The sequence below is a fragment of the Halichoerus grypus genome, chromosome 8 (genome assembly GCF_964656455.1).
Source record: "Halichoerus grypus chromosome 8, mHalGry1.hap1.1, whole genome shotgun sequence".
In the NCBI taxonomy this organism is placed as follows: domain Eukaryota; kingdom Metazoa; phylum Chordata; class Mammalia; order Carnivora; family Phocidae; genus Halichoerus; species Halichoerus grypus.
Window position 1 is genome coordinate 91,517,295 of NC_135719.1, and position 14,481 is coordinate 91,531,775.

At 37.2% G+C, this 14,481-nt stretch overlaps 1 protein-coding gene across 2 annotated transcripts in view; it reads right to left on the reverse strand.

Annotated features, from left to right (window-relative positions):
* LOC118547852 (uncharacterized) overlaps positions 1 to 14,481 on the reverse strand; it is a 33,912-nt gene that overhangs the window by 16,840 nt on the left and 2,591 nt on the right. For both annotated transcript variants that reach the window (XM_036111504.2, XM_036111506.2), the window contains exons 2-3: positions 2,416 to 2,537; positions 681 to 819 (exon numbers count right to left, since the gene is read on the reverse strand). In XM_036111504.2, the coding sequence (XP_035967397.1) occupies positions 681 to 819; positions 2,416 to 2,537 (261 nt within the window). The remainder of the gene's footprint in view (positions 1 to 680; positions 820 to 2,415; positions 2,538 to 14,481) is intronic.

Consider the following 14,481-nt stretch of genomic DNA (forward strand, 5'->3'; position numbering starts at 1 on the left):
CACCCAGGAGACCCTTAACAAAGAATACATTAACAGAAGAGTTAACATATTAGCAGCATGGAGTCAGTCTAGCTTCCCATTTGGGACACAGGTGCTGCCTCTGAGGGGTGGAGATGCAGGAGACATCTTGTCACTAGAGTTGTCCTCTGTTATGGACTGGAGATGCTCTACTAGGTCAAATCAAGGCCTGAATAAGCTCTTTCTCAAGATTATCTCTGTCCTCCAAATCCATGCCCATCCAACAATATCCGATTACTATCTGACTTCTCAAGTAGATGCTTTTATTGGTACATTTCAGCCCCCCTGCAGTTATATTTATCATTGTAAGTGAACCAGCATTATGGTATGGTTTATCTATGAATCTCTTTGAAGTATGGAAAGTATAAGCTGGTTTCCCTGTACTCAGTCACTTGTGATTAGTTTCTGGACCTGAAAAGTCACCTCTGATTCAAGAGTTTCTGTGAAAAGCAGAGATACTCTCCTTGGAGACATTACGTGGCCCAGCTTCCCTGGACAATGAGGTTGGTCTCCCTAACCTCAATAATTGGTAATGGTTACGCTGAACGGTTGGCCTTTTCCTTTCAAAAAACAATGAATGACTTGGTCAAGAATCTGTGTTCTCAGGACACGGAGAGAAAAGTATACACAAAGTCGTCAGGTTTGCATACTTGAGTGCCTACCTAAAGGTGCCGTCTGGTGTGAGCCACACACCATACAGTAATTTCTGCTCATTTTTCCTTCCTCACATAATGAATCAATAAAGTCTTCATCATAAAGGAATGCATCAACGTGAACTGTGGGTTCTGGCTGCTGCTGTATCTGGGGGAAAGGAGAAGAACTTCAAAAGAAACGAAGTACAAAGGAGTCTCTTTTTATTGCTAAATAAGGCAAAACATCAGTGGTTCAAATGCTAAAATTCTGAGAGCAACGACAAGGCAGAGAAAGACAAGTTTCACTTAATGAAGAGCCATCCTGCTTTTCTTTCGTGGTTTTTTTTTTTTTTGTGAGACACTAGCAACTTTTAATTTGACCTGTAACGATACAAAACGTGGCTAGGAGAAATATAAAATATTTGCGTTAAAGGAGTACTTTGTGACCATCTTGTCCATCCTGGGTTGTATATTTTACAGATAAAGAAACTCCTACTCAGAGATTTCTCCAAAGAAATGACCATGTGGAGGGGAAAGAATTAAACTAATACCGGGTCTCCTGAGTCCTGTGCGTCAGTGACCGACCCATGAAAACACTTAGCAAGTCATCTCTGCGCAGAGGCAGAGTTTTCAAATAATAAAATCGTTAGTAACATTTCATGCTTACAATGAACAGCCCTTTATTAATACTGGTGATAACGTGATATAATAGCAAGCGGCTACCAGGAAAAAAATGTCTAATTCCTTTTACCTTAACTATAATAAAGAATCAACCTATCTACTTAGAGACCTACAAAATTGTATCTACACCTACACATATCTATATTATAAGCGTGTAAAATGTATGGACATACACAAGGACCAGAAGGAAATAACAGAAGATAAAAATAGTTTGTTAGGAGAAGGGATTATGGGTCGACTGTTACATGCAATGAATACTTTTTCCTTGTTTCATGTATTTTGGTATATCATGCTATTGATACGACTGCCTTATTAATAACATCCAAACTATGTTACAAATATTGCTCTCAGTTTTTATACTATCCACTATTTTCCACCTTTGGGACTGGAGGTTTACTAAGATTTGCTAAGTGCTCACAATGTGCATAGCACTATTGAAAATGTACAAGATTTGGCTCCTCTGCTTTGGAATCTACACGGTGAAAAACCACATAGAGGGTTGCTGTTTTCAGATTAGCGGGAGAAGAGATTATTATTATTAGCTTTGTTTCAGGAAACAATATTCCTCGCATATGTACCCCAGAAGAGTTGAGATTTGAAGGGGCTTGAATGAGGGGGTTGTCCAGGGAAGAAAAATGAGAACTTATTTTAGGAATGAAGGAATAGAATAAGCAAAAACCGTACAGCACAAAAGCAGGAGAAGAAAACAAAGAGATGAATTTCATCTTTGATAAAAGTGGGGGATATTGAACAGGAAAGAGAAAACCAGGACAATGATGTATACAGGCAGGGCCAGATTACTGTTGGCCTTGTTTTTTGGGGGTAGGGGACACGGAACGGGGCTGGAGGGAGGCGCAGGGGTTTGAGTGTTTGGCAAACAGGATGCCCTCAAAAAATACCTGTTGAATGACTGGGGAGCCAGAGGATTACGGACTCAAAAGAACTAGGGGCATCATTGAAGTACCAAATGAAAAACGGTTTAAAGTAGAATTCAGGACTAATTAGATGAGAGAGGCTGTGGGATTAGGGAAGAATAGGAGAATCCCCAAGTAGCACTAAGAGTAAATTAATTTAATGTATTTACTTTTTGGAGGGCTACATGTTCTGAGGAAAGCATGGTTTCTAGAGGTAAGCAATTTCGAAGGTCCTCTGCTATGTTTTTCAACATAATGTCGTTATTATCTTGAGTGAATTCATCAAAATCTCCTGGGGAAAAAAAAAAAAAAAGGAAAGAAATATCTTTTATGGTTTTGGTCATACCTAGGCTCAGTGAACACAATGGCCATATTTTCTGTCAGATAGCATCAATTTATAGCCGTAAATAAACCTTTTAACCAATGAAATATCCAAATTCTAACAAACGTTCTATTTCAATTATTGAGTTTTTCCTTTTCCTAAACTGCTTGAAAATACAAAACTTGATTATTTCAGCCTGTTTGAGAAAAACAAAAGCATTTAAAAAAAGTATATAGTATTTTAACTATTTTTACTCAAGAATAATACTGCCATTAGTTTGTAGGGTCTTAAACTTACCAGTAAGTAGTTAAATATTCCTTCTTTGACTATGCAGATCTGAGAAGTGTAGGAAGCATCGCAGAGATTAGTAAGAAGATAACTTTAATCTGAGTACCCCTACCTCCAATAAAATGTACCTAAGACTTCAGATAATAAGCACAAACAGCTGACACCAACTATATAATAAACTTTACAATAAATATGTTGCTCCGCTGCATTTGAGCAGCAGATAAATGATCATTAAAATAGCATATTTCTGGGGGCGCCTGGCTGGCTTGATCAGTGGAACCTGTGACTCTTGATCTCAGGGTCATGACAGTTCCAGCCTCACGTTGGTGTAGAGATTACTTAAAAAAAAAAAAAAAAGCCCATTTCTGATGGCTATGGTGTACTTTTGGATGATCTGGCAAAAAGGATTGGGGGGAATGGCGGGGAGAGTGTGTGTATAGCAATAAAGATGGAGAAAGTTTGGTTAAGGGATTGACAGCTGTTGAATCTAGGCGAGGGTATAAAAGTGGTGTTCATTGTTCTGTTGTTTCTACTTTTCTGTGTTTAATTTTTTTGGTTCTAAAACAGTATTATTTCTAAGCAGCTCATATGTAATTTTAAATAGAATGTGACTTATCTGGAAGTAAGATACTCCTAAAGTTAGCTACTGTCTGGGATGCCAAATGTAGAATAGAAAACGCTACTAATGAAAATATTTTACCTTTCTCTTGAAAGACTTTCTTATATTGAATTTTTATTAGAATAACAGCATCCCAAGGGGATTGTTTCTTACTCTGTTTTAAAATAACTGTAGAAGGAAAACAAGGAGATCCTATAGGAAATGTCATCTGTCTCCATATCCCCTGCCCCCAAATCTTTGGTTGTTTTTAAGTAAGCTCACGATTTCATTCTTAAACAAAAAATAATTCTTGCGTTGGTGCAGAATGCTATTTTCACGTCACTAATAATGATTAAAAGTTACAAAGCAGGCCAACAGCAGCACAAGGAAATAAACGGAGGTCTTCTGCTTCTCCATAAAGGTACTCTTCTTTTTAGCTATACTACTCTGTGCCCTATATCCAATGGATCTTTCTCTGCATAACTTCTCATTGAGCAATAGTAGTGAATACAAAGATTTGGTTCTCTGAACTCATGTGGGAAGGCCTTTGAGGCCTTTTTTTTTCCTTGCCTATTTAGCATAACTTTTTTTTTTTAAGATTTTATTTATTTATTTGACAGAGAGAGACACAGCGAGAGAGAGAACACAAGCAGGGGGAGCTGGAGAAGGAGAAGCAGGCTTCCCGCAGAGCAGGGAGCCCAATGCGGGGCTCGATCCCAGGATGCTAGGATCATGACCTGAGCCAAAGGCAGATACTTAACGACTGAGCCACCCAGGCGCCCCGATTTAGCATAATGTTCTAAGCCGTTGCTTCAAATTATTTCTAGAAGGAGGCAGAATATAAATTATAGAGAAACAAAAATACTGTTAAAATTCATTCCAAATTGTTTTAGGTGGAACTTAAATAGCATCTGTGAATACGTTTTTCAAAAAATTGGCCTTTTTAATTGTATTTGTAAAATCTAATTAAATTTTCTCAAGGTGCTAATTAAACATTTATTAAATAATCTCTACACCCAACATGGGGCTCAAACTCATGACCCCGAGATCAAGAGATGCATGCTCCTCCAACTGAGCCAGCCAGGCGCCCCTCAAGGTGCTAATTAATACCTAACATGTACTTAGCTTCCTTCCCTCCATAGATAGATAGAACACTGTCTGGGAGCCTCTATGACTCACATTTAATTCTAATAATATCACTCCCACTAGTGATCCTTAGCAGGTTCTTTCAATTTGTAAATGGTATAACTAGAGAAGCCAATAAAAATCTCATTATGTTAAACTAAGATATTTCCTATCCTAACTTCTTTGGACTTAATTCTGTAACATAATAGTCACGTTAATAAAACACAGTTTTCATGTAGGTCTGCCTTATAAAATGAGTCTTCCAATGAGAAGGGAACTTAGATTATGACCGATTACCAAATGGCCGATCCATCTACTCATCTCTGATAAACATATATGATAGTTTAGTCTTTGCTTGAACACATTCAGGCCAGTCTTTCTTCCTCATGCAGAGCCAGAATCTGCCCCTCTATAACGTTAACTCATTTTTCCAGTTTCAGCCTGAGAGGAATCATCACATTTAATGCTATACAACATTTACTGAATGAACCCTTCAGGCATGGTAGACTTGGTGCAGTGTTTTTCACAGGACATTTAATCCTAAGACTCCTATAGGTGGTACTATGATCATTTCTACTTTATAACAACAGCAACAAAAAATCTGAGGTCAGAGGTTAAGTTACTTGCCTCAGGTCATATTGGCCAGAAAACCGTAGAGTAGGGTTTGAATGCAGGTCTTAGTCTGAACTCTTTTTTTTTTTAAAGGTTTTATTTTTAAGTAAGACCCCATGTGGGGCTTGAACTCATAACCTCGAGAGCAAGAGTGGCATGCATGCTCCTCCGACTGAACCAGCCAGGCGCCCCCTTAGTCTGAACTCTTAATCACCACACCATACAGCCTCTCCAAAGTGGCAAAGTAGGTAGCTGGCTAGTAACAGTCCTCCTGCCACTACTGAAGTTTTCTCCCCACCTCTGACCACAATTCTCCTCCACAGGATGCCACAGCTGTATCCCTTGCCATCTGCTTGCTGTCTTCTGGACTTGTTCAACAGAACCCTTTAAATGTGGCTCCGTAAGCAACACTAGCAATCTAGTTCTCTAATCCATGACTACCTTAGTTTTATTCTCTTCTCCTATCACTTTGTAGCATCTAGGGCCCTGAGCACCACTGCTCTGGGTGATTAATAGATTTGGAAGGGGTGAGGGTGGCAGTGGAGGCCTTGAGTGCCTTGAACAGTCATATGTAAAGACTGAGGAAGCTGAAACAATGACAGATAGGAATGGCTGCAAATTCTGAACCATCACAATAGATTTCCAGCTGTCTGAAATAGGTTTATTTGAGAGTCAATTCCCAATTAATGTGAGCATCACCAGTCAAGATGAGAGACACCAAGAAATTGTATGTTAAATTCAGTCATTCAGAAAAGGTAGTATTAAATGAAGACTGCATCTATTTTACCTCAATACCAAGGATATCAGGTGAAAATGAGAATCGGCACCTCTTAACCCTGGACAACAAACTCTAATTCAACCACCCACATGCAAGGGTAAAAGGAGATTTCTTCAGTTATAGCAACGATTCTTCACCATGGCTCTAGGCAAAGAGGATCCTCCGCATATGGGATTTATGTGGTCCATAAAGGGCCTAAAGTTGTATGCTTGATTGTATACACAAATATGTATGCTTTTCTAGGAAGAAAGTTCTTAAGAGATCTTCAATAATTATAGCTAATATTACTGAGCACTATATGTAAAGCACTGTGGAAATTTTTAGTGCAAGAAGGCTAAAATTAGCTTTATTATCTGTAAGGGGTGGTTGGCAAATAACTTCTGAAAAGAGCAGCAAAACATTTTTACCCTAATAATGGCTGTACAGGTCAAAAAAGCATGAATATGATATGATATTAATGAAGTATGTAAAACTGGAATTCACTTAACATTATATTTACTCAGTTATTAAAGTTAAATTCCTTAAAACAGTATTTCTAAAAGCTGTGCAATATTCTACCATTGTGTATTTAACCATTCGCTCCTCCTAATACAATTTATTTTTTTTAAAGATTTTATTTATTTGACAGAGAGAGACACAGCGAGAGAGGGAACACAAGCACGGGGAGTGGGAGAGGGAGAAGCAGGCTTCCTGTGGAGTAGGGAGCCCGATGCGGGGCCCGATCCCAGGAACCTGGGATCATGACCTCAGCCGAAGGCAGACACTTAACGACTGAGCCACCCAGGCGCCCCCTCCTAATACACATTTAGATATAATTGTGAAAAATTAAGGATACTGCAACTGACATTTTGGCATCCATCGTCTCTTTGCATTTCTGATTATTTCCTTATCATCAATGCTTAAAAGTAGAAGTACTTAAACATTTTAAAGACTCTTGCTACATATTGTCAAACTTCTTTCCTGAAAGATTATACCCATTTACTTTAAGAGAAAAGAATATGGATCTCATTAAACCCTTGCAGCATTAAATATTACCATAAAATCAAACTTTGTTGTTTTAATTTGCGTTTCTTTAATTACTGGTGAGACTGACATCTTTTAACATGTGAAATAGCTATTTCAGAATGTGTGGTAACAGTATTAGGCTTGGAAAAAGATTAAAGAAAGGTGTTAATCAGCTGCCTGACAGTAAAGTTCTTCTCAAAATTACACATGTAGGTGGGAAGGGTATGGAGGAAGAAAAGCTTCTCTAAAGGGCAAAATTAATTCTTTCAAAATTTCCTGGTTATTTTTAAAGAAATATATGAGGAAACAGAAATCACCAAACCTGACGGCCTATGAATCAAACCTCACTTTTTTATATCTAGTCAGGTATCAAGTCCTACCCCTTTTGCTTGTAAATCCTACTTCCTCTTTATTCCCACTTCAACCACCTCATAGCCACAGTCAGGATCTCACACTTGGATACCATGACAAACTCACAACTAGCTCCTTGATATTGGTTTTCCTCCACTATAAAATACCTTGTACATCTATTTCAAACTAATCTCACTTAAACCTCACTTTTTTTTTTTTTTAAGATTTTATTTTCAAGTCATCTCCACACCAACATGGGGCTCGAACTTACAACCCCGAGATCAAGAGTCGCATGCTCCACCAACAGCACCAGCCAGGCGCCCCAAACCTCACTTTCATGTCACTTGTTTCCCTTACAAGTTTTGGATATTTTTCTACTTTTCAACCTAGCAAATCTCACTTTAGATATTTAAGGCCCTCTATATCAGCAGAGCCTACCCATTCTATTTTCTATTCTCATTACCCCGACATAATTTCTCCTCAAGATAGGCAAATCTTCCCAGTTGTTTTCCATAGTCCTTCCTGTTCATATTGTTCCTTTCAACTGCATGATCTTGCCTTTTGCTTTAAGGGCCTGTCCAAATGATTTTGTCTCCATGAGGTCTTATGCTCAACCTCTAGCTTTAACTCACCCATATCCTTACCTCTAATGACTTACAATGCATAATTTAACACAGGGTTATATATTACCTATTATTCATTCATATCAAGTCCCTATTCAAATTTAAAAAAATTATTGAGGGGACTTCTGGTCCCAGACAAGATGGCAACTTCCCTCACTTTCCCCTGTTCCTCCCCTCTAACTACAACTAAATACCCTGGAAGTAATTCAACAGGCAATTATGAAGACTGAAAGCTAGAAAGAAAAGGTGAACTGTCTAGGAGCCTTAGGACTTAAGAAAGGTCACAGCAGTGAGTTCCCTGGGTTTTCTTTTTATCTTCCATGTAGCTTAGACTGGGCACCAGAGAGACCTGCATCCCAGAACCACTAACAGGCACGGGGGAAAAAAAAGGAATTAAGAAAAGCTTGCTGTCTCTTGCCAAAGACTGGTAAAGGGGGAAGAACAATGGGAGACCTACTGAGGAACCCTAAGCCCCACTCCACACCTGGGGCGGTAGCAGACTATCCAGTCTCCAGGCCCTCTACCCAAGGGCATAAATAGGTCCAGGTCTGGCATCTCCTAGCCATCTGCCCAGTGGTGGAGAACAAAACAGGCCCTAAGTTGCTTGTTCTCCTACCCCTACTAGTGAAAGGCAGCTCAGCGAGACAGGGCAGCCCAGAGTCTTTCCCCATGCAGGTGACACCAGCATAGATTCAACAAGAACTGCAGCAAGGGTAACGAACAAAGCAGAGTTAACAGCACTGCAAGGACACTGAAAACTAAATTGTTATCAGGCCAAGAACCAATAGGTTAAAACTAAGCATGGCAACTGCCTATTAAGATAGAAAATTTGAATAGTAACAAGAGTCTTAGCATAATACCCAAAATACCTGGGATACAATCAAAATTATCCTAGCATAATATCCTAGCAAATATCCGGGATACAATGGAAAAATCAATTATCATACAAAGAACAGGAAAATAATCATTTGATTCATAATTTGAATCTGACAATTTCTGGATTATATATCCAATATCCAAATGAATCAGAATTTGGATTATCAGAGAAGGATTTTAAGCAGCCATCACAAAAATGCTTCAATAAGCAATTGTGAATTTTCTTTCAACAAGTGAAAAAAACAGAAAATCTCAGCAAAGAAATGGAAGTTATAAATAAAGAATTAAATGCAAATTACAAAACTGAAAAACACAATAATCAAAATAAAAAAAACTTGCTGGGTGGGCTTAATAGTAGAGATGACAGAGGACAGAACCACCGAACTTGAGGACAGACATAAAATTTACACCATCTGAACAACAGAGAGAAAATAGACTGAATAAAAGAATAGAGCCTCAGAGATCTATGGGTCAACAACAAAAGATCTAATATTAGTATCAGAGTTGCAGAAGTGGGAGAAAGAGTGTGGGTCTGAAAAGCATTTAAAGAAATATAGCTAACCCCCGCCCCCAAATTTGGTTTTTAAGAAGCTGAGAAACTCCAAATAGAATAGACCCAAAGAAATCCACACAAGGACATGTCATAATTAAACTTCTGAAAATAAAAGACAAAGAACAAACCTTAAAATCAGAGAAAAGATTAATTCTCTGTAGGCAAATACCCATTTGAACAACAGTGAATTATTCATCTGACCCATGGGAGCCAGAAGGAGGTACATTTTTCAAGTTCTGGTAAAAAAAAAAAAAGGACTGTAAGCTGTGGATTTTATTTTATTTTTTAAGATTTTATATATTTATTTGGCAGAGAGAGACAGCGAGAGAGGGAACACAAGCAGGGGGAGTGGGAGAGGGAGAAGCAGGCTTCCCGCTGAGCAGGGAGCCCGATGCGGGACTCGATCCCAGGACCCTGGGATCATGACCTGAGCCGAAGGCAGGCGCTTAACGACTGAGCCACCCAGGCGCCCCAGCTGTGGATTTTATATCTTATAAAACTGTCCTTCAGAAATGAAGGGGAAATAAAGATATCCTCAGATGAGGAAATACTAAGAGAATTTGTTGCCAGCAGATCTACCCTTAAAGAATGGCTACAGAAGTTCTCCAACAGAAAAGAAACAGCAGAAGAAGGTTTGGAACTTCAGAAAGGAAAGAACAGGATGGGTAAAAATAGAGTAAGTATGAGAGACTATCTTTCTTGTCATTAGTTTCTTAAAACATATTTGATGGTTTAATCAAAATTTATGAAATAATCTGATATAACCATCTGATATAAAACAACTGTATTTAAAAAGTGGGGGAGGGTAAAGGGACCTAAATGGAAGTAAGATTTCAATACTTCACTCAAGTGATAATAAAACACTTGTACCAGTAGATGGTGATGAGTTACATATGTATGTAACTACAAAAAAAAGAACAATCAAAAAGAAAACTATATAGAGATATATTATTCAGAAAAACAAATATAGAATTCTAAAACTGTCCTAGTAATCTATAGGAAGGCAAGCAGAGATAAACAGGTTAAGAAACAGAAGGAACAAGCAGAAAACGAACAATAAGATGCCAGACTTAAGTTCTAATATAGCAATAATTACTTTAAATGTAAATGCACTAAATATATCAGTTAAAAGACAGAAATTGGCAAAGTAGATTTAAAAACACAACCCAACTATATCTTGTCAATAGAAACTCACTTCAAACACAATGATATAGGAAGAATGAATTTTTGTAAAAGGATAGAAAAAATACATTGTGCCAACATTAGTTAAAAAATGGGAGTGGCTATATTAATATGAGAGAACTAGACTTTAAAGCAAAGAAAATTATTAGGGACAAAGAGGAACACTACTTAATTATTAAAGGATCAATCCACCAAAAAGACACAGTTATCCTAAATGTGTATACATTAAACAAGAGCTTCAAAATACATGAAACAAAAACTGATAGATCTGAAGGGAGAAAGTGGCAAATCCACAATTATAACTGGGGACTTCACTGCCCCACTCTTAGCAACTGATAGACTACTAGGCAGAAAATCAGCAAAGATATAGAACTGAAAAATATAATCGACTAACAAGTTCTAACAGGTATTTATAAAACACGCCACTAAACAAAGTAAAATACACAGTTTTTTCCCCAAGTACCCATCAAACATTCACCAGGATAAACCATATCCTGGGTCATAAAACAAATACTAAAAATTTTAAATGAATTGATTCATACAGAATATCTTTTCTGACCATAATGGAATTAAACTGGAAGTCTCCGAACACTTGGAAGTTAAAGAAAATACTTTTAAACAATTATAGTTACAGTAATCAAGACAGTGTGGTATTGGTCAGGGAAAGAGACATAAATCAACAAAATAAAATAGAGGGCTCAGAAATGGATCCACACAAAAATGCCCAACTGATTTTAATAGCCTTTTCAACAAATGGTGCTGGAGTAAATGGACATCTATAGGGGAAAAAATGAACTTCAACCTAAACTTCACACCTTACACAAAAATTAACCTGGACCAAAGAATTAAATGCAAAAGACAAAACCACAGTTCTTTTAGAAAAAAAGACAACAACACAGAACTTGACACTAATATAGTGCTGTATAATTTTTAAAGAGAAAAAATAGGAGAAAAATCTTTGGGATCTAGAGCTAAACAGAGTTCTTAAAGTTGACATCAAAAAAGGAAAAGTGGATACCTTGGACCTCATCAATATTAAAAACTTTTGCTTTTAAAAACTCTGTTAAGAGGATGAACAAATTACAGACTGGGAGAAAATATTTGCAAACCACATATATGACAAAGGGCTTATATCTAAAATAGATAAAGAACACTCAAAATGACAGTATACAAAAAATACAATTAAAAATGGGCAAGAGACATGAACAGACATTTCATCAAAGATAATATTTAAATGGCAAATAAACACATGAACAATAATTGTTCAACATCATGAGGGAAATGGAAATTAAAACCCAATGATATATCACTACACAATTAACAGAATGGCTAAAATAAAAAAAAAACTGATAATACCAAATGCAAGTGAGGATGCAGAGAAATTGGATTACCTCATATATTGTTTGTATAAATGCAAAATGCTACAGCCACTCCGGAAAACAGTTTGGCAATTTCCATAAAACTAAAAATGCACTTACCATATGACCCAGCAATTACACTCCTGAATATTATCACAAAGAAATGAGAACTTAGGTTAACACAAAAATCTGTACATGAATGTTCAAGCAATGTTATTTGTAATAAAGGCTTGACTGGACTAGGCATTTCAGATGGCTACTTCACTCACATGTCTAGTGCCTGGACTAGGATGGCAAGAACAGTTATAGCATGGTTGGGCATCTTGCTCTCCATAGGATAGCCGGGAGTTCCTGACAGTTTGATAATCTCAAGGTAGTCAGACTGCATACATGATGGTTAGCTTCTCCCAGACCAACCATGCCAAGAGACAGAAAGTAGAAGTTGCCAGTTTCTTAAGTCCCGGATCTGAAACTGACATGGTGTCACTTCTGTCATATTCTATTGGTCAAAGCTGTCAGAGAGCCCACCCAGACTCAAAGGTAGACAATACAGATCAGACCTCTCATGGAATGAGGGTCAAAGAACTTGTGGCCATTTTTCAAAAAACAGCTTTATAGAAATAGAATTCATACACAATAAACTGTACATATTTAAAGTATATAATTATATAAATATGATGTATACAGACATGAAACTGTCACTTACAATCAAGATGGTAGACATATCTGTCGCCCCTAAATGTTACCTCCTGCCCATTTATAATCCTTCTCCTCTCTAACCCCTCTACTCACTCAGCCAGAGACCCACTTTCTGTCACTACAGGTTAGTCTGCATTTTCTAGTTTTAGGTAAGTGAAATTATATAGTATACAGTCTTTTTTAATATGGTTTCTTTCACTTAGTATAATTTATACATGCTGTTGTGCAAATACTTCTTTCCATTTATTTGCCAAGTAGTATTCCATTATAAAAATATGTCACAATTTGTTTATCCATTCATCTGTTCCTAATTGAAATGCCTCCCTCCTCTTTTTCTTGCCATATCGTACTGGCCAGAAGCTGTATTATGATGCTGGGTAGTAGCAATGAGTGCCCATCTGTTGTTTCTGACCTTAGGGGAAAGAACCCAGTCTTTCACTGTTAAGTTGAGGTTAGCTATAGATTTTTCACAGATGCCCTTTATCAGGTTGAGAGTGTTCCCTTCTAGTCTGATGAGAGTTATTATCAGGAAGAAATGTTGGATGTTGTCAAAAGCTTTTTCTGGTCTAGTTAGATAATAACAGTTTTTCTTTTTACTTAACATGGTGAATTACATTGATTTTATAATGCTCAACAATACATTCTTGGGATAAACTCACTTGTTTATGATGTATTATTCTTTTCATATATCATGCCCATTTTTAATATACAACAATATATTAAAGTACAAAAGTACTTTAAAGAAAAGTATAATTCTTTTTAACAGAAATATTTTAAGAGATACCAATTAAAAAAAAAAAGAGGTACCAATTTGCTCAGTACATCTTTACCTTTTTAGTTTTTGAAGAAACAATCTATTTGTTACCACGTGTAATTGATAACTTTCATAGATTTATATGGTTTCAATAAAGACTGGAATATCTTTGTTATATTGATACTTCCTCAGTAGTAATGCAATATGGAACTGGGGCAGTATGCTGTCTAACAAACGGAACTAGAAACCGGGCTTGGCTTTTTAGATTTGCAGGAATTTCAAAGAACTTCTAACAGCTCTGCAGCTGCGGCTCACAAACATGTCCAATTCTGGTCAGTGAAGATATACTTAAAATACAGGATACAGTGAAGCTTCTAAAAGCTTCTAGTCACCTACTGTTACCTTCTTTAAGCATTAAATAATTTTTGATGATTTTGTTAATTTTCTTAAAGCAAACCCTAATTTTCTTTCCTTTGCAACTTGATTCTTAATAGAAACTCTTATGGGCTGTGGGTTTGACTTCCTCATTTGTATTTGCATATCCAAGAAAAATTCAGAGGCTTCAGAAAAGCATTTGTTAACAGATAGCTGTTCCAATGTATTTTTTTTTTTTTTTTTTTTTTTTAATTTTTAAGGAGGCTCCACGCCCAGGGTGGAGCCCAATGCAGGGCATGAACCCATGACCCTGAGATCAAGACCTAAGCTGAGATCAAGAGTCAGTGGCTTAACCAACTGAGCCACCCAGGCATCCCCCAATGTATTTTTTTATATGCTGATTGGGGATCCCACTTGCAGTTCTGGTTCTTAGCTTCCTTCACTTAATGGGTTGCAGTCACTCTCCTACACTTTGAAATCTAGATCAAGAGCCCACTTTACTTACATACAGGAAATAGAACAGATGCTCTGCCGCAAGATCAGAATCAATCAGCTGAGGTCCTGCTGTATTTTACTCCTTTTATTTATCTATTTTTTTGGGGGAGGAGGGGTGGGTATCTTTGTGTGCTTTGCCCCTCAGACTTGGTTCATCCTTTCTATATTAGTGTTCTTTGTTTCCTAGATCTTTGGCCTATGCTGTACCAAGGAAAAATGTCGGCTCCTATCTTTATTTCTTC